This window comes from Triplophysa rosa, linkage group LG7 (assembly GCF_024868665.1).
Source record: "Triplophysa rosa linkage group LG7, Trosa_1v2, whole genome shotgun sequence".
Lineage (NCBI taxonomy): Eukaryota > Metazoa > Chordata > Actinopteri > Cypriniformes > Nemacheilidae > Triplophysa > Triplophysa rosa.
In genome coordinates, this window is record NC_079896.1 from 7488399 (window position 1) to 7509211 (window position 20813).

The 20813-nt window shown below is 39.0% G+C and overlaps 3 protein-coding genes across 5 annotated transcripts; 2 read left to right on the forward strand and 1 right to left on the reverse strand.

Annotated features, from left to right (window-relative positions):
* The first annotated feature begins 674 nt into the window (after window positions 1-674).
* LOC130557094 (RING finger protein 223) lies at window positions 675-3614 on the forward strand. Its single transcript, XM_057338564.1, has 2 exons — window positions 675-1597; window positions 2752-3614. Exon 2 carries the CDS (start codon window positions 2775-2777, stop codon window positions 3459-3461), a length of 687 nt encoding a protein of 228 aa, XP_057194547.1. The 5' UTR covers window positions 675-1597; window positions 2752-2774; the 3' UTR covers window positions 3462-3614.
* A 1129-nt stretch (window positions 3615-4743) lies between these two features.
* On the forward strand, window positions 4744-8947 carry LOC130556494 (PPARGC1 and ESRR induced regulator, muscle 1). 2 transcript variants are annotated; one of them, XM_057337558.1, is made up of 3 exons: window positions 4744-4822; window positions 6289-8706; window positions 8805-8947. In XM_057337558.1, the coding sequence occupies exons 2-3, from the start codon at window positions 7059-7061 to the stop codon at window positions 8933-8935; spliced, it is 1779 nt and encodes a 592-aa protein (XP_057193541.1). In that variant the 5' UTR covers window positions 4744-4822; window positions 6289-7058; the 3' UTR covers window positions 8936-8947. The 2 variants fall into 2 exon arrangements, with proteins under 2 accessions (XP_057193541.1, XP_057193542.1); XM_057337559.1 differs by lacking the exon at window positions 8805-8947 and having other exon boundaries at window positions 6289-7058.
* A 7-nt stretch (window positions 8948-8954) lies between these two features.
* rereb (arginine-glutamic acid dipeptide (RE) repeats b) lies at window positions 8955-20723 on the reverse strand. 2 transcript variants are annotated; one of them, XM_057337557.1, is made up of 17 exons: window positions 20355-20723; window positions 19488-19536; window positions 19234-19358; window positions 19016-19115; window positions 18720-18818; window positions 18361-18441; window positions 18118-18271; window positions 17496-17588; window positions 17059-17261; window positions 16793-16969; window positions 16587-16697; window positions 15295-16442; window positions 14881-15121; window positions 13844-14534; window positions 13647-13742; window positions 13181-13358; window positions 8955-11392 (listed from the first exon to the last, which is right to left on the reverse strand). In XM_057337557.1, the coding sequence occupies exons 1-17, from the start codon at window positions 20378-20380 to the stop codon at window positions 11359-11361; spliced, it is 3606 nt and encodes a 1201-aa protein (XP_057193540.1). In that variant the 5' UTR covers window positions 20381-20723; the 3' UTR covers window positions 8955-11358. The 2 variants fall into 2 exon arrangements, with proteins under 2 accessions (XP_057193540.1, XP_057193539.1); XM_057337556.1 differs by having other exon boundaries at window positions 13602-13742; window positions 20355-20722.
* Window positions 20724-20813: the final 90 nt, after the last annotated feature.

Below are 20813 nucleotides of genomic sequence, written 5' to 3' on the forward strand. Positions count from 1 at the left end.
CTAATTGTAGTAGATTAGGTTGTACTTCACACCCAAAGAAATTCCCTATAATCAAACTTTACTCTTATTATTGTCTGGAAACCCCACCTGAATGTGACCAGTTGCCAATTTACAACTGCCTTTGGTAAACAGACAGGGAGACTTTGAACGCATTTGCTTCAAAAGATATAACTACTTCCTCATTGGACCAAAATAAAGCAAAGATAGCTATATTTCCATAAGCATATTCCATTACATGTTTGTTATGCATGAATGTATATTAAAATATTTCCAAAGAGATTACGTCAAGCATTTGAATTGAAGCCATGCTAACATAAAAAAAAACACATTTTGGTAGACTTAGTAATAACCTGTGATTATGTCACATGTAGAAACAACCCAGACGTTTCTACTTATCCTCAAGCGATGGGAAAAATAGTATGTGATAATCATTACTTTATGACACCTTTACAACTTTAAAATGGTTTGATTTTATGACAAATTTATTTAGTGGTATGTTTTTATTATACACATGTATAATAAAATATTTGATTTCTTATCAGTGACCAGAAATATTTATTCTGAGGATGTCAGTGCAACTGAGGAATGGGGACAAAGTCCAACCAGGGTAAACAGATTTTTTTATGTAGTTTGTCAACACAAACCTATTTAGAAAACTATATTTCGTGATGAAGTACAAAATTGTTAAATTTAGTTTCATGTATATAGTGCTTTTTTAACAATGTTGTATTGTCTCAAAGTAGCTTTACAAGAAATGAAAGAAATCACAAAAACAATGTTTTAAATAAATAGCATACATATAGGCCCGGTTTCACAGACACGGCTTAGCTTAAACCAGGACTATACCTTAGTTGAATTAAGATATTTATGTCGCTTTTATGAAAATGCCTTAGAAGAATACATTACTGGTGTGCATCTTGACACGAAACAATGGCACTAATATATTTTAAGATGTTTCTGGGCAAGTTATATTCAGTTAAGACAGGTCACACATTCCTTTTAGTCTGAGACTAGCCTTAAGCCTTGTCTGTGAAACCGGGCCTTAGAATATGCACAATTTTAACTCCAATGATGTATAAATGGAGAAAAACCCTTGTGAACAACAGTAATATACAGTTAAAACACACAATGTTTGTGAAATTATTTACTGTTGAGAAATTGTCTCTTTCTTCAAATTTAGAGGCAGGTGAAACTCTTTAAACCTGCCCAACCTTAGTCACTTAAAATGCTTTGTCATTCTTACGTTACCCTATGTCTACAATGACTGCGCTGTAATCCAATCCTTTCGGAAAACTGCTTCCTACTTCCCTCTCTTTGTCTCACCTGTAAATCCTAAATATAAGTGTATCGGTTTTGTGTAAGGCTGATTGAGGATTAGAGAGAGAGATCATAATTTATGGTTTTATTGACTTGAGTCACAGTTAAGAAATACTGTATAGTCAAACTTCTGAAAGCAGGTGAGAACAGTTACGTTTTACTGGCAGACTGAGACAGGTGTGGAAAGTGACTGAAGAAGTGCTTGTTTGGAAAAATTTGGGGAGTCTGTCATTGAAAAATCTGAGAAGATCTGAAGAAGAAAATTGACTTCCTCTTTAAGGTAATATACGCTCTAAAATTAACTTTACACTCTTGATGACTTTTTATGTAAATTAATGTTTAAATGACTAAGTTGAACATGAAAAATTGTAACATGCAGTAAAGATTGTTGAAGTAAATCTATACATCTAATAAATTAAAAATACTTGTGATGTTGAATAAAGTGTAAAATCATATTTGCTGCTACAATCAGCATTCAAAACACGTGTTTCATACTTGATTTTTAGACATTTGCATGGGTTTCATCTCACTATTGCCTTTATCATCTGCACTGCAATAAGGATGACCATAGCAACCACATCAACACTTTGGCATTTATTATGTCAGATACTGCCAAACTTCCAGATAACCATTTGGGATTATGAAACTCAAACAAAAGCCGCTTTTAAAGGGACCTAAAAATGATATTTGGAAGAATGTTAGCAACCGAGAGTTCTGGGGCACCTTTGACGACCATTTAATTTTTTTAACTCAAGTTGACAATGGTGCGCTAGAACTGTCAGTTGCTTTCTTCCAAATATATTTCTTTGTGTTCAACTAAACAAAGAAATGTGTTTGGAATACCTTGGGGGTGGGGGGAGTAATTCATGACAGAATTTTCATTTTTGGGTGGAGTATCCCTTTAAGTTAGTATAGACGGTTTCTGCGGCAACATAAAAAAACAAATGTTACATGGCCCAAACTTAACTTCCTGTAGACCTCCACAAAGAATCAATAACTGTTGAGTAGTTTTCATTTAATTTAATACAATAAATAAACAATGAAATATTAATGTAAATTAATATTCATATAAATTATAAAATATATTGTTATATTAAACAGACTGGAAGTTAACTTCTGGCCAAGCGTGTGCGTCCGATGAAACCGTCTATATTAATCTTGGTACTGTATGTAATCAGATTTGAAGCTTTCAGAGCTATACTGCAGGTTCTTCTAAATAAGCAATTCATGTAAAACCATCCGTTATGAAAATAACCCTTGATTTAACTAGTAACCATAGTTTCTTTTTTGTAGTAAAACTTGTAAACACTTTTCATTCATGAGTTCAACCCTTTTTTCTCTCTGTGAGCTTTTTTACTCTTGGTTCCAATGCACTAAACTACTTAAACTGGCTAAAAGCATGATTTTTTTCATTTGTATTTTTATGCATTTCAGTTCTGCTGACCACTCGCCATAGGATGCAGGAGCCACCACTGGTGTCAACAGTTACACCATCCAGAACAATACGACACAAACAAGACACAGTGCCCGGCGATGACGTCACAAGCCACGAATGGAACGACGGACCGGAATGTTCAATCTGCTTTTGTGCATACGACAACACCTTCAAGACTCCAAAGCTTCTCGATTGTACCCATACATTCTGCCTGGAATGCTTGGCACGTTTTGTAGCTATTTCTCTAGAGCAGAAGGGCACCCAGATCACCTGCCCGCTGTGTCGGCACCCAACGTCCGTGCCTGAACACGGCCCACCAGATTTGCTCACCAGTCAGGAAGTTTTGGTTCAACTTCCAATGGACCAGCAACAAGTGGAGAATGTTTTCCTGGATGGACAAAAACTGTGCTACTCGAACCCAACGATACCCAACTGTATCTGTATTAACATCGGGGGGAACAAACAAGAAGAGAACGAAGGGAGTGAAGAGGCAAGAGAGGGCTGTGGAAGCAGGCTGCTGCGGTTTTTGGGTTTTCGTGGTAACTGGAAGAGACTCATACTGTTTGTTATGGTTGTTCTTGTACTCCTCTTTGTCACACTTTGGCCTCTAAAGTGTTTGTCCAGCAAGGGTTCTCTGACAGCGTGTCTCAGTAAAGCACCAGTGACTTCGGCACCTCTTACCGTCACTAGGTCTGCAGAGGATTCATAAGGCACAAGAACTTATGAAACATACTCATGCAAACCCGGATGTTGCTACGATTTAAGCAAAACACTTTGTTGATAAGTCTGACTGCTGTGAATAGAACGCTGATAGCAAAAGCACACCCACTACATTTACACACTCTAAAGTTGATATGTCTATAAAGGCCATACAATTTTAACTTGCTCCTTTAAGTTGAATATTGAACTCTGAATATTTGTTCATTTGCTTTTATAATTTTATAATTAATCATAAACTAATATTTTTTTACAAACAAACTTCCTTGCAGGTATAACTTGGCTGAAACTCTTTATACAAAAAATACATACAAGTATAACAATTCTTTACATTTTTGCATTTTCTCTCATTGTTTGTTCGATTGTGCACCCCACAAATACCCCCCAAAAATGAAAAATGTTCCTAAAATCCATTAATACATATGTTTTATTTTTACAGAATTTATACGGACATAAATTTTGTAACTGGAAAAATCTAACTAGGTCTCCTCATCTCTTTATTTTTGATCCACCTGACAGACTTCACTTGTAATTCACACTTCAACATTTTACATTTAGTGAGTTAGCATATCGCTGCTGTCCTTCTGAAAACCTTGTATCTCCATTTCATGATTTTTATTTTTTGCCATCAATCATTATTATTAGTCACCGTTTATGTTAGTCACTGCGTTTTGCGAATATCTAACCAATAAATAGAACTAAAAAGTGCTTATCAACTTGAACAACACAGTATTTAATCGTCTAAGAAGTGCTGTGTTTTTTCCATTTCAACAAATTTGGACATCCGAGGTTTCAGAAGGACAGCGATGGTATGCTATAATGCAAAGCCACTTCACACAAACCATTTGCCATTCAAGAGCAACAAATGCAGTATCATACTCTCAAGTTGCAAGTTTTCAAATTTATTTTAATTGTAACCTGAAAATCGTTTTTTACATTTATAGTAAACAAGTAAACCTGACACACTTACCTGGCATTCAGTCATCATTTTATCTACAGCTGATAAAATAACTTAATCCTAAAGCCTTTTTTCTTCCTTTAAACTACACAAAGCGACAGGCCTCAATCACAATCTCTGCATGTTTTACCCTTTCACAGAGGTTTAACCCTGTATTGATGAACAGCACACACCGGCTGATCAGTGACAGATTCATCTCCAAAGAAACTTTATTTATATACAGTATGGGTGAAATAGGACACCCATCTGAAAATGTGAGTACCCATGAACACTAACATGTGATCAGACACATCTATTTATATCAGACCTGGACAAGGGCAGAGGGACTGTGGAAGGTGCCATGCCAGTGCTGGATCAACACTAAAGGGTTGTGAATGCGTATTTAACAGCGAAAGGTAGGAAAATTATAGATGAGATATGCTGATGACTATACATGCAGATGTTTATTTGTCTTTTTGTGTGTTTAAAGTTTAGTGTCCAAATATGTTTTCCATTGGTCTGCGCTGTGTGTAGAAAGAATGGTCCTTAATCATGCTAAAAATAGCTATTAATATTAAAATGACAATACTATAATGAAATAATGTATACAGTATCATGTCTAAGTCTAATTATATGTTAGGTGAATGCACATTAGAGAGCCTGTTTTAAATGACAGTTTTTATTAAATTATGTATTAGTTTATGTGGCAGTTTATTGGATGCATTATACTGGAGGAGTGCCTGTGTTCTATTAGACCAATAAATCTTTCTAAACCTTTCTAACAAATATAGTACACAGTATACAGGCTGCACAATAGAAATAGACCTTCTGTAAGGTCATGTAGGAAAATATTTGGAGCGTGTTAAGTGCTATTGAAACTTTGGGCATATCTAACATGATGATTACCATATAGCTGCAATTATGACTGGAATTTCCTACACACTAAAAATATCTGTAAAAATATGGCACAATATACTGTATTAATATGAAGTAATTTTCCGTATTCGTTTTTACAGTTGTTTTACCTGCATTTTACATTTTGCACTGCATTAAATTGCATTTTTGCATTTACGGAAATGTCAGTAAAATAAAGGAAAATTTACTGGTAATTTTCTGCCAGTATCCGTTTTTTTACGAGATTTGTTTTTACAGTGTACATAAGGAATTTCATGCTTTAAAAAATGTGTATTATGATAAGGAAAGCTGGGCACGGGTTGGCACTGCAATGGCATCATGGAACTATTACAACACACAGAGAGGTCAATTAATCTTTAGCAAAAACCACAAAATCTAATCTAAGAACATTTTTTATGTAAAATCATGTTAACTTAGTACATACTGTAGATGATTGTAAAACAGACTGTAGCATAGTTTGGTTAGGCTAAATGCAGCTACAGAAGTGTTTGTACAGATACACTCCACACACCAGATAAGATAAAATTACTTTTAAATGTTGTAAATCAGAATCTGAATTTTAGGCATCTAAAGAAGAATTTCCAAAAAAGCCTATAGCAATGCAAAAAGCAAATACTAACATATTGATTTATTTTCTGTGACTTGTGTGCATAGCTTTTTCCTGTTTGACATGTTGTGATCCATAAATCAACTCTTATGGTGTCACAAACACAAACTGTGGGTCAGCTTACAGCAAAACCAGGTTTTGCACTAAATTGAAGCTCATTAGACACTTAGTTGTAAATTAAGTAGATTACATTGTATTTATTTAATTCTACTGAGAATTGAAAGACTGTTTTACAGTTTTTGAATTATGAAAACATTACAAAATATTATATTATATTATAATATTATATAAATTAAAAGTACAATAGTTTCCCCAGTATTCCGAACATATGGATATATTAAACATATTTTGTTTTTTTAGATGGTATAACAAAACATCCAGCTGCAATGGATGACCTAGACCACAGTGTGCTGATAGCAGAGCAGGACTGGGACTGTTTCTATACAGAGAGTGAAGAATGCTCCATTCAGCAGGCTGAGCTTGCAGCACTGGATGACTCTGGTCTCAGTGACACTGAAGATGATAAAATCTCAACCCATGTGCTTTCATATCCTGCTCAGACCATAGAAGAACAAAAACAGTGGCCAGCAGCAGAGTGTGAACCAGGACATGCATCAGAGAAAGCACAGAAATTCACAGAAAACTCCGTCCTCAAAAACGAGTCTGGACAGACCTGTGATACAACATTGAATGAGGAGAAGGTCACATCCGAACATTTCGGCCTGGATCACAACAACAGTAAAGAAGAAAGCAGCCGAATGGAACCACCACCCTTAGCTACAAATAACTTAAAAGGAAATAGTGAAAGTCAAGGTGAGAATAAACCAAGCCAGGCCAATATCAAGTCAGAAGCATCTTCACTGTGTCGGGATACTAAGCATGAAAATGGGACAGAAAATACAGAGGTGACAGACAGTTTACCACTGCTGAGAAAAGAGAAGGAACGTTGGTTTGTTACTGTGAATGACAGCCCGGTTCGTCTGAGAGAAAAGGTTGGCACTTCAGGCCAAAAAAAAATAAGAAAAAAAAAAACTTCTAGAAACGGGAGTCAGCAGAGTGCAGCCAATCGTGAGAGGCGCTCTTCTGTAAATAATACATAGGAAGAGAAAGAAACTTTTGAGAGGCAATCAATGACAGAGAAATTCGAACAACCTCCCAAAAGAGATTCTACAGACTTACTATCCACTACATATCTCAACAATGCTCATAAAGAAAATCACTTATCTAACTCGCACAATATTCAAGATCTTCAAAGTTCTTCAACTATTGGACCTACACCTGATCATTTAAGCCACTTTATTAATCACACAGAGGAGAGAAGTCCCAGATTTATTTTGGGTGCCTCCACAACACTTTCCCCTGCCGATAGTGAGGGAGAAAGAACAGCACAACAAGAATTATTCGGACAAGAATCATCTCCACAAGAGACGGCATGTTTAGAATCCTCCAGTAACAGAGCTCAGACTCCAGATGAAACTTCAGGTCCAACTCGACCCATATTTGCCATGTCTTCCTTTTGGGATGAAATGGAAAAATGGACGATTCATGATATTTTGGAACTCAGAATAGCAAATAACAAACCTCTATCGAAAGAAAGCTTTATTCCAGAGGAAGATGACACTTTGGACACCATTGATGCTCATGTAGATCAGGTGGATTCCAAAGATGATAACATAGATGATAGTGGCCTGATAGACGACGCAGCAGATTCTGACTATTTCACATATCTTGATGACTGTAAACCAGACAGATCAAGCTGCGAATTCTCAACTTTTTCCGATTATGATAAAGAGTTTCTACAACTTTGTGGAAGTACAAATCCCAGCCCTGTACCCAGTAAAAGTAATGAGCAAAAACAAACCTTTCTTGAGCCTACATGTGCAAGAAACCTTTGTCAAGAAAACTCAGACCAAATTTTGCCGAGCTATCAAAGTGAATCAAATGAGATCGTGAGAATGTATCCTGAGAGTGATCTACCACTCTTTATGTATTCGGAGGTAGAATCTCGGACGCATGATGTGCTTCTCAAAACGACTCAAGACAACAACACGAGTAGCTTTCTGATTGACCACTGTGACATCAGGAGATCATCACCTTCACCGGTTTTATCCATGTCTGATGTTTTAGATGATCAGCGCCTGATGTCTTTCTTTGAAATATTGAAGGGCGACAAAGATTCAGAGCAATTCCAGACAAGAACCAACATTTCCGTTTCATGTCCGTTTTCACAAAACCTACAATCTGTGCCGGAGACTTACAATGACTTCTCCGACTTTGAGGTCGGGAATTTTCTCTTTCCTTCAGTTAAATGTAAAACACAATTTGAGAAAAACATGGTTCCTATCTATTCTTCTTCTCGGTCAGTGGTGAAAGATTTAACATTTCCCGAGGTGGAAGAAATTATGCAGTCGGACAGAGAAGACGAAAGTATGCCGATTCGAGTTGTAACTCACTTCAGCGGCCAGCAGAAGTGTGCAAGCCCTTCAGGAACACCAAACCTGTGCTTTAACACCAACCAGAGAAATACCTGGAGAAACCTTTCCATGAGACGAATCAAATATTCTTTTATGGGGAGGACCTGGTGTAGGATGGCCACCTCTCGGGGTTCTCGAAAGAATTCAACAGGTAACACAGCCTATCAAGAAAATTGGGACATTTCAATGACATCAAATTCTTCTAAAGCTCACCCAAAGCTGCCAGTCCTTCTCCTGGAGGACCAGGCCCTTCAACATTCGACAGAACGGGAGATATATTTAGAACAGACTGTCCGAGGACCAGGTACGAGGACCAGACCACATTTATAAATGAATATACATAAAACGTTTTCGGGAGGTTAACAAATATGTCCAGACTAACATGGCAACTTTTGCTTTCAGTTGTAGAGCGCTTTTTTTACACCCTAAAGCAAGCAGACATGTGTCTTGTATGCATTGCTTTCGCCTCTTGGGTATTAAGGTCAACCAACCCACAATCTACAGACATGTGGAAAGCAGGTAAGACACAATGATCAGTCGGTTACATATTAAATTAGGCAATTTATTCAGATAATATGAGCACATAAAATTAACATGATCCTTTGTCGTTCTATTAATTCTCAGCTCTTCTCGCAAACGTGAGCGCAATATCTGCCATCCAGTACTTACGGCGATACATAAAGGAAGAGGAGGAACCATAGAAATTTACTATTAGAGCTTTCTCAGGAGTTCTCACAAGGGGCCAGTGTACAGGAAAGGGTTCATTTTGCACAAATTCACACCAAACACTCTTTAGCAAATACACATATTAGGTGTTTTTTTCCTAACAGTCTAATATTTTCATGTTTAATATGCCCATGTTACAAAACAGTAGTTCAATCAATAAATAAGTTATCAAAGGACAATTTTGTTAAAGAATACAAAGCAAAGGGCAAACAGAGTTTTCCATACAAACACTTGTTAGAAGACATGTATTGCTTTAGATATTAGGTTGATATGACCAGAAGTGACAACTGGTAGGTTTTGCGTCTGTCATGTTCAAGACTCAAGCTCTGCTATACATATGTATGTAATTCGCATGAACGTAAATAAATTTGTGGCGTACATATAAAACAACATTTTTAATGATAATCACTCTAAATGCATCTAATAAATGCAAACACATCATGCTGCCAAAGCTTTAAAAAAACATACAGGTTGAGTGAAGAAACAGTTTGCACATAAATTATAGCTGGAAGTTTAGTAGGTATCAGAAATTCCATAAGGATGGCTGCCGAATGTCAAATCTTTCTATCACACTGGTTGTTAAAGGTACAGTCCACTCAAAAATTAAGCATCATTTTCTTGTTTGACATCTGATAGTGCCTAACAGCCTTAGTCACTGCTCACTTTCATTGCATTTTGTAGCATACAATGAAAGTGAATGGTGACTGATGTGGTCCGTTTTGTGCTTTTGTGGTCAACTGACGACACTATACCATATGGTTTGAAACAACATGAGTCCCTGATGGCAATATTTTTATTTTTGAACCGTCCCTTTAAGACAAACCTTAAGTGTGATAGGAATCTTTAAACAGCTTTAAAAAATAAAATGCATACCAAAAAAGCCATTAATGAAAAACATGACAATATTAATAATGATCCGAGTGGTTTGTAATCATGATAATTAATCAAAATGACATTTTTAACTATAAGGGTAACTGCATTTAGACAACACTGTGCATGTCAAGATAAGAATACATACAGACATGGATACTACAATGAGAATGTATTTCCCATTAAATATATCCATATAATTTATAAAATGCTAGTACAAATATTTAGTGTTTATTTGAGGAAAATAATGACTTTTTGGCAGTTTTGGGTTAATAAATAAAAAATTCTACAATAATGGTTGACAGCTAACGCTCCTTTTGAACATATGAAGCAGTGGCACCCCATTTCATCTTTTATATTGTTCTTTTAACAGTTTAACAGTGCACAACAATATGCTTGTATTTTATAAAACTGTCAAAAAAATTCTCTTTCTCTCTCTCTGTTGTGTTTACAATAAATTTTTATTTATTGTGAGAATTTCCTTTTAGGCCTGTCACCACTTATTAAACAGCAGCCTGATTGTTGAAATTGTCTGTACAACAAGTACAGATGCTCAGTTAACATTTCACTGGTAGTTAGGTTACAATGAAATATGGCATTTTTGTGTTTTATTGCAAATATCATTTGAAAATTTGTACCCTTGCAAGTCTATTGTAGAGAAATTATTTTGGATATGTCCTCCCTCATTAGGGTTAGGGTTATTGTTTTCATAGAAAAATAACTGCACTACAGTCAACATGCTAATACTTGGGCTGCATTTGATCCGTAATACAACAACAAATGGTGAAAAAGCTAAACTGCTTAAAGGTATTATGGAGTTCACTGTTGTCGATTATACAGTATATTATGAGCTCTGAGGTACAAATGGAAAAGGCTGTCAGAGAAAAGTATGTAAATCATGCAACTTTTGCACACAGGTCATCGGAGGTTTTCGTATCCAAATTTATCATTGCAGTTAATATATTCAACAGTTAATATATTATTTTAAACATATAATATATATACAATCTTGAAACAGATGTTTCAATAAATTTTGAAACTAAATTGTGATAAACTCTGGATATTGGACAGCACTTGTCAAATACTTAGTAAATCTACAGTGCCGTGCTTTCAGCACAGTAACATTACATGGGATGTTCATTTCGGACAAAAATGATTTCTAAGTAGTGTTCATGCAAGGGAAGCAAATTCAATGTGCTTCGAAAGGCTGGTTATTTCATGAAGCACAAAAAAAAGAGTCCGTCAAACTTTTAAAAGTGCCAAAGAAGGGTTAAACCCATGCAGGGTTTCCTGAAATAAAAGCCCTGATACCCTGAACACAGAATTCCCTCTGTAGTCCACAGTGTAAGAGTCATTCATTTCAGGACTGCTTGTCTCCCTCTTTCTTCAGACGGCTGTTGAAGACACAACAGAAGAACTAAGCCAAAAGCTTATTTAGCAAATAAAAAACACAGCAAAACGATTAATTCAAACATGGCGGCATCATCAGCGCGAACCAATGAGATTTTAAGTTATAGACCACATCAGAAGACAAACAACGCTGGTCCAGAAGAACTTCCTGTTTCAGTTTTTGAACACTGCATAAATGTTTAAACAGAATACATCCAACAGAATATTTACAACCAAATCAACATATTAAATGAATATCTTTAAGATTTAATTATATATGAAAGACTTAGAAAAAAATAATAAAACCGGATGTGCTGCTGGACCAGTGCTTACATCTTGCAGTGGTCTATATACATAAGGCCCGTTCAGATTGTGGGAGATGCGAAAAAGCGAAACGAATACCCGACGAACCAAGTTTTCATATCAACGACGAAACAAATGTTCGCTTTCTTCTATTTGACGCCCGCACGGTAGATGGCGATGATGGAGAATACATTTCACGCCTAAACATTAGGTGGCGCTCAACCGCTATTCAGGCTTCGGCTGCTGAGAAGAAGAAAAGCTTAAAGCTTAGCGCGTAGCAATACAGGCTACTAGTACTGTTTGCTTTACGTGCTTGGCTACTAGTACTGTGCTCTCCACGATTATGATTGGTTGAATGGTAAGGTTGAATCTGATTGGCTAAAGAGTACGACAACCCACGTGGGAGGGGTTGCGCTGCCAGGAGAGTCTCAAAAAACACACACACACATCCAAGGCGATTCACACGTGAGTGACGATTTGCACATTCACATAACACAATAAACGTGTACATTTTAAACTTTCGAAATATTTGTGCACAGTCGTATGTTTGCGAAACGTACTTTATGAGAAAATAGTTTTGTTTTACGCACTTGAATTGCTTTTTGTAAATGTATATTTATGCTTTGTGCACGTAAATTAGGTTTTGTTCATGTGAAACTGTTTACGCATGTGTGTATCTTGTTTTAGGTGTGAATAATTAATGAGACTAAAATCGCTCCATACTAGAACGTTATCGCGACAAACAATCGCACCGAATATTCGTGGGCAATCTGAACGGGCCTATAGTGTTTCCATACTTGAATTTAGAGCCTGTCTTGGTTTTAAGTTCACTAAATAAGCTCAAAATATTGAAGTATAAATTCACCATTAAAATTAAAATTCTGTCATTATTTACACGCCCTCTTGTCATTTCAAACCTGTATGACTTTCTATCTTCTAAGATATTTTGAAAAATGTTGGTAACAGAAAACAATTGTGTCCATACAATAAAAGTAAATGGGGACCAACAGTTTTTGGTTACAAGCATTTTTTTTGCAGAATAAAGAAAATCACACAGGTTTAAAATAACAACAGGGTGAGTAAATTATGGCAGAATTTTCATTTTGAAGGTGAACTATTTATTTAATAGCTTTCTCACACAAATGTATTGTTTCATTTCAGAAGACATTTATTGACCCACTGAATTACTCTTTGTATCTTCAACTTTTTGGAAATAACATTATGCCTATAGTGACAGGAAGTCATATAATGTACATTTAGTAAGGCATAAGGGTGAGTAAATTCTAGGAGAATTTTTATTTTTTTAACCTTTATATTTTTCAACAACTATAATTTGTCAACCTAAATATACAAACTTCCCATGATTCAAATAAATAAAATGAAATCCTACAATATTTTCTTGCTGCATGTTTCGCTGGCAATATTAGATCATAGTAAACCGGTTAATAACGCATGTAATTTAAAACAAAGTTAATGCCTGTGTGGCTCACCTATAGTAGTCTTCTTGGCTTGGGAGATGAGCACTATGCAAATGTGCGTGTCCATGTAGCCACTGCTGTTCTAATGCCAGCCGCTGCAGCTCTGCCGACTGCGCCTGCATCGCCTGCAGCTGATGCGCCGCTGACATGGGACCCAGGGGTCCAGGCAAATCTCTATGGAACGGTACTCCTGTGAAACAAACACAACAGCATACTTCAGTGACTTTTCCTTAATACTCATTACATGAGAACATTCATATATATGGATTTGTCAGATGCTTTTATTTAACATGACTTACAGTGCATTCATGTGACTAATGTGTACATCAATGATCACATTTACAATTCAAGCATTTACGCTAGGCACAATTAGACACATTGAATTGTCTTTTAGAATTGACAGTGTAAAAGGAGAGTCTATTTGGTGACTCACCAAACAGAGGGTGGCGCAGGATATCGTGCTCATGTGGTAACTCACTCAGTAGGGGGTTGGGAATGGCACCAGGTGGGTAAGGGAATCGTGCCAGAGGCGGGCCAGCAGCCAACGGGTCCACCAGAGGATGAGGCCCTGAGCCTAGAAGACAAAGACGACAACATCAGACACTGCCCTTACTTTCTAGAAAAATGATACAGTCTACAGTTGTCCAACTAATTTTTAGATAATCCAGTTCTCACCTTGGTTGAGCTGGTCCTGCTGGTGCAGATGAAGATGAGAGTGTATGTGCGAATGTTGATGGTGGTGCGGCGTAACATTAAGCAACTGTAGCCGTGCAACAGGGTCAGTGGCGGCGACAGAAGCCATTCTTTCGGCATGGAGCCGTTCAGCTGTTAGCCGCTCTGCGTAGCTGATTTCCGGTCGAGGGGGTCCCGCTATATTCCGTTCCATGGCCGGGTGGAACTGGGCGAAGGGGTGAGGTCCAACGACATGAGGCAGAGGCAGGGCACCATGGCGGGCGAAATGCTCCATAGGATTGGCGGACGGATGGAGAGGGTTCTCCAGCTCCGGAGGCTTGACCTCTAATCCCGGCTTCATTCTTTCACGTATCTCTCTCTCTCTTAGCTCACGAAGCTCTCGCTCACGAAGAGCGGGGTCTGCTGCATAGAGTCCTGGCATGTGGTAGGCTAGCAGGTGCTCACCTGGACCAATAGGCATGAAGAAAGGATGGTTGCGATTGTTGGGAGACATGACATGGGGGCGGGCATACTCGCTGAGCGTGCGGAGGGCTGGCGTGTCGGGGCCAAGATAAGGTGGAACGGCAGCCACTGTAGTGGGGGGAGGCGGTTCGAATGATGGGCGGCCTGGTTGCACATGGGCTGCGAGCAGGTGATCGTTCATGCGGCCTTCATGAGATGAGCTAGACGCACGCTATGAAAACACAAAACAAAGAACATTATATACAACAACACTCCTTTGGCACTGGCTAACTATACATTACTCTATCTGGTTGAATGTAGCTGAGTACATATCAGAAAATCTATCTCTGTCCTATTCTTTACACTCAGAAAAAGAAAGAAAATATATTATGCAATAAAAAGAAACCTAGATTATTTTTTGACAATTAAATACATTTTCCACCAAAGCTTTTCATTTATTCGTAATGTAATTTTAATTTTTTAAATCATATTATAGTGAAAAAAAATGTTTTAAATATTTATGTGCAGGCTATGTATGTGAATTTCATGTTAAATCTTAACAAAACGCCAAAACTTACAGATGCTTTATCAGAGTCTCTCTCTCTTTCTCGCTCTCTTTCTCTCTCTCTCTCCCTCTCGCGTTCCCTCTCTCTTTCTCTTTCTCTCTCTCGTCCCTGGCGAGCACTTAGCTCTGCCTCTCGCCTGGATCTCTCAGCAGCTTCCTCACGTTTTTTGGCCAGTTTCGACGAGGCCAGGGGAGTGAAGTACATGTCTGTGCGAGCACAGGAGTTGTAGCCTCGGCTTAGATGTTTGATGAATCTGCAATTGCAAAAAACAGATTCACTCTGCATGTGATGAAAACACTCATAAAGTGAACTCAGAAAAATAAATCTACTCATTTAATATCAAAAAGAAAAAAGTACTTCAATTAAGAGAAATAACACACACTTAGAGAAATGTAATAAATTAGATATAAGATTGTGTAACTATACCTTGCTGACTGACTTGCATGGCTGGGTATGTCAACAACTGTCGGCTCTGGAGAGGGACTCCTGCGCGGGGGAGGTGGGCTTTCACACTCCTCCTCCTCATCGATTGGCTCCTCTTTGATATTAGCTTGTCCAACAGGAGTGCTTGTTGAGGAGGATGTGGAAGGCTGATGGGCAGCGACAGGAACCGAAGAAGGATAAAGAGAGAATGGAGCAGTGGACTCGGGAGCTGAGCGGTTTTGGGGGGGTGGTGGATGAGAACTGGCCGCAGTTGGAGGAGCACCGCTGGGGTGACTTTTGACCTGTTGGCTCTGCGAATGTGTCAGAATGGAAGACTGATTTTGTGGAATTATGTGGAGTGGAGGAGGCTGGGAGCATGGCAGGTGTTGTGAGGGCAGTGAAGCGAGAGGTTTCAGGGCAGGAGGTGGAGGCAAATTGGGGTGGATCTGCAAGAAATGGGGCGGAGGAGCAGAAAGGTGAGGGGACTGTTTGTGCGAAGGTGGAATTGGTGTGGTTGGAGGGGGTTTGTTTTGGGAAGCTGATGTAGGGGGAAGAGGAGGAAGGGGACTTTCTCGCTGAATGTGTAGAGGCCTGGAAGGAAACCCAAGTGGCTGATTTGCTCCAGCTGAAGGATTCTGCATTTGGCTTGGATGGTGTTGATAATGTGGCAGCGGTACAGGGAAAGGTTGTCCCGGCACTGGACACTGCACCTGCTGAGACGAGGAGGTTGAATAAGAGGTGGGAGGTTCTGGACCCCTGGGACCGGTCCTGAAAGCAGTAGGAGATGGAACCTCTTGGGAAACATCTACGGATGTTGCCTTCGGGGCAGCAGTAGGTGCTCCAGGTGATGGTGCGGATAAAGATGCAGGTAGAGAGGGCTGAGGTGATGGTGGTGTCTCAGAGAGGGTGTGTGGAGTGGGTGTGGCAGCAGGCTGCTGGGGTTGAGCTTGTGGGGCTGGTGCAGGAGGTGGGGGAGGAGCCGGGGAGTCTGAGTCGCTCTCGTTGGCCTGCAAAGGACTGGCAAGGCTGGGCGAAGAGCTGCGGTTGTCCTGATCAATGTCTTTAGTGTCGCTGCTGCCATCGTCATTGGCACTGCGGCTGTCTGAGCTCTCGCCTTCACCCTCGCCTTCTGATGGGGAATCGGGTCCCTCCTGGGTTACAGAAACACAGTTTAAAATCTTTGTTGATACTTTATGGAGACTATGACATAGGTCAGACTCTCAAATGCTTCAATCAAACTAATTACTGTTAAGAAAATTCCATTATTATGAACAATAGTAAATACAAGCACTGACCTGACTCTTAGGTCGTTTCATGCCTTTTCTTTCTGGTTCATTGGCATCGGGAGCAGTTGCCTCTCTCGGTCTCTTCACACCCTTTACTAGAGAAGCCTCTACTTTAATTTTCTGTTCAAAACATTACAAGAAGGATAAATTCGATATTATTCACTATAAAGTTGTTATTCAAAGTCTAAACTGACTATATTTATTCTAAGCATCACCTTGGTGGTCTTCCCGGCCACTCCGTTCTTGCTATCAGAGCTGGATGCCCTGGTTGCCATAGCAGTAGAACTGGTTCTGGGTGACTGCCCATTAGATCGTACATCCTCCAGATTGGGAGACGTGCCCCCTTCAGGACTTCCAGTTGGCCTATTGCGCCCACTCCGTAGAGATGACATCTACATATATAAATCCAGGAAGACTGAACTAAACTATACCGCTCTTAACGCAGATAAGCAAGATAAAACAAGCACAAAGGCAGACATACATGTGGCGGCATCCGACTTCGACGGGTCTTCATCCCGTGTCTGATGCCAAGCCCCTCCTCCTCCTCTTTGACGGGTTTGAAAAGGTAGGGTGGATCAGCAGGTTTGGGAACAGGCGGCAGGCGTCTGTGTTTGCTGAAATGCGAGTGGCAACTGGAGCATAGCAAGACGTTGTCTCTGCCCCCATACTGCCAGTCTTTGGAATCTGAATTTTTTTTTGTGTGAGCCACAATGGAACAAAACTTTTACAAATACAAAAATAAGTGTATATATGCATATAGCAACCAACGTTATGGGTTTTGAAACCCTGATGGCTACAGTAAACGTAGTTAAGTACAGTAAGCCCATGGGGGCTGACCTACCGATTACATCATCCATAGTAAAGTACATCCAGAATTCACAGTTTTTCAACATGGATAAATGGCGGAAATGAACTTACTAGTGGTCAGACAGTGACTGCAGGCTTGGCCTTTGACTCCCTGCTCACTATCCTCACTGTCCAGGTCATCTTCACTGGCTGAACTGAGTTCCACTGCAGACGAACAGAAAATATACAGTCAACTAAACATTACAAATAAGGACTAACGTAATCATTACTACTACAGAATTACTTCTTTTAATCTATATTAATGGTTTCCAGACCTTTTCAGGTCTTGGACCTAAACCTGGACCTTAAAAAATCCCTACTGTACATAATATACAGCACAAATTTCCTTTATAATCTACACCTCAAAACAGCTCCCTTTACAGTTTTTTCATTTAGTTAATGAAACATCTGTTTGCATCTTGTTGCATTGAATATTTATGTAAACTGACACATTACTGTCAGTTACATTGAAGTGAGAAAGAAGAAGCACTAATTTATTGTGTTAACGTTTAATTTAATCTTATACAGTAGGTTAATTTGGTAATTGAATTATTCAGTCAATTAATTCAATATTGGTGCCTTGTCAATCAAAACTGTTTTTTAACTATTTATGTCTTGTTTTAATAAACAATCATGCTTGGAAAGACAGCTTGCTATAAATTAGCAGACATATGGCACGTTGTACTACACTTACTGGAGGAGGTGCGTGACGTTGCATTTGCTGCAGCTGTTGCGTTGCGCGTTTTCACCTTGCGAGACGCCGGCTGCCTTCTTTGCTGGCGGTGTGGTCGCGAGCCCATAGCTTCTGGAGTTTTCTTCCAGTAGTAGTAGAATGTGATAAGGTCACACTGAGAGTACAAATGCATTTTTTAAATCCTAAACTTGACATAAACAAAACATGAACAGTATTATTAGGTTTAATGCCAGGTTTTCCTACCGTTTTCTTACTAGGTATGAGCTCCTTGCGGATTTTAAAGAAGTTTTTGCCATACTGTCTGAGGCCTTTGATAAACCGTTTCTGTAATTGAAGATAAAGTATATTAATGGAATTTATTGTTCATTTGAAAGATTTTCTAACATTTTAGCTCAACCAAAAATCTTCAAAAGAGTTGTAGTGTCTCATGTTTGTGATTAATATCTACATTACACTATAGATGATGGAACTGTGTTATAAATTAGAATCTCTACAGCTGTGATATCAAACGGTGAGAGTTGTCATGATGGAAATATAATAAGGATCACTGTGAAAACACATTTGTTAAATCCTTAACATCATCAGAAAAAAACTCTTCTCACCACTTCGTCTTCTGACCAACATTTCTCAATCAGTTTTGGAACTGGTTTCTTCACCAGGCACTGCAGAGCTTTAGCTGCATCATATTGGCTTTCGTGGAGCTGTTAATAGAAGAAAAACAGAATAAAACACTCCTAGAAAGTTTAGTTTTAGACACGCTGAGTTAACACATTGGTAAGAATGGGGATGCATGGGTATGGATTAATACCTTAAAAGCACCGTAAAAAAAAAGACATAGCCTGCTGAACGAATAAATGTAGATGTAAATGTACTGATACACATAGCTCAAGCCACTGACCGTATTTAAAGCATTCAATGTGGTATCATCCCGTGAAGCTGCAAGACAGCCATCCTCCGTCGAACCTCCATCACACATCCCTGCGAAAGCTGCCATGCTCCTGTTTATTCAGCAAAAATCCAGAAGGTGATGTTCCCTTCTTAGACACAACCCCAAGCTATTATAAAGATAAATGTATAAAGTGAAAAGGAAATGACATCTAGCTGAGCAGCCATTACCTGGCAGCCCGGAGGTACATGAGGAGGTCGCAGTCATTGACCCCAGGTGCCCACACCAGCTCCTCATTTTCAGTAACAGACTCTGTTCCCAGAGCAGGTGGTGGCTGAAGTTCAGGTAGTTTTACCTGTACACATTTGAGCATTTTATTAATGTAACAGTACAGTTGTAACAATATTACAGTAAAAAATGAACAGTGATATTAAAAACTATATGCCATAAATCACAAAAAAGTGTTTTAAATATTTTTACTAACCTGGTGACTTGGTCCCACCCGAATCTCTCCTTGTGTGCTGTTCAGCTGCCTAAAATCATAATATTATGTTTAGTTAACATACAACATGGCAAAGTATCATCAGTATATTAAAATACATTTTAAGTTTAAGACTGACTTTAAACACCAACAATATTTCCAGAATAGGGGATTTTACAAACACCCACTACATGTACACATATGAGTAAGAATATAAGAATATTTTAATAGTACCAAAAGTTGGCCAACTTCGGGCCGCTGTCATCTGTCGCTGTTTTCCACCCTTTTAAATCGCCTTCTATCAATGTTAATCATAAAACGTGATAAGCCTATCAGCAGTCGTGTTAAACAAGCCAAAACCCTCCCAGTTTGTGGAAGCAGCCAATCAGCGCCCGACTAATCCGTTCCCTCCAAAGGTTATATAAACGGGGGCTTAAACGTCCAGTTCATATATTTACACATAAATCATTTCAATGCAGTGTGCAAAATCCATTAAAGTGCAAATCTAGCAAGTATCTCATTTACACTCCAATGTGCACAAATTCCTTTCCGTGTGCGGACATTTTCCGCAAAAGAAAATGTAACGCGAAAACGGAGAAAATAACACATATTTGCAATCAGGCGAACAAAAAAGGTCGCCGAGTAGCAACACGATCGACGTGCATGAGATATTTAACAATTACCAAAAGTATCGATAACCGTTTTATCTCGTAAGGCTCCTAGCTGGCCTTTGCGTGTGTGTGGCCGAGCGAGACGAGCTGTCAAGTTCAAAATCATCTCGATTTGCACTCGAATGCAAAAGTATTCGCGGCGTCGCAAAAAGCTCCGCTGCGCGCAAACGCATGAATGTGTAGAAAGGAAACGACAAACCTTCGCGGACTGAACAAGTCGTCCATGGCAGAGGCTGTTTCGCTAGTGTTTACAGTTTGTTTTCTGCGGCGGCGGCTCAAAACTACGCTTTCCTCTATTTCATACTGCTCAAAATGGAGGCTGCGCTGAGTATTTTTTCCTCGGCGCAGGCGATGACCTCAGTGTTCACGCACAGCCTACTGAGATCCCCTTCAACAAGCATAACTGAGCATGTGCCGCGGCAGCCAGCGCTAATGGGATCATCTCTGTGTCCGCTGTCTGTGGAGATCAGCTTCAGGGAAATGTCTCACGCCGTCCTCCCGTGTCAATATTCTCACATAAATATGGATGTCGCGAAAAATTTAAACAGCTCACATTTGATGGCATTCCTTTGCATAGTTAATAGTAGGCACCTTGCAGAGGGAAGACCTATATTGTGTTTCTCCTTCAGTGTGTGTGGGCTGTATGATATAAATACAG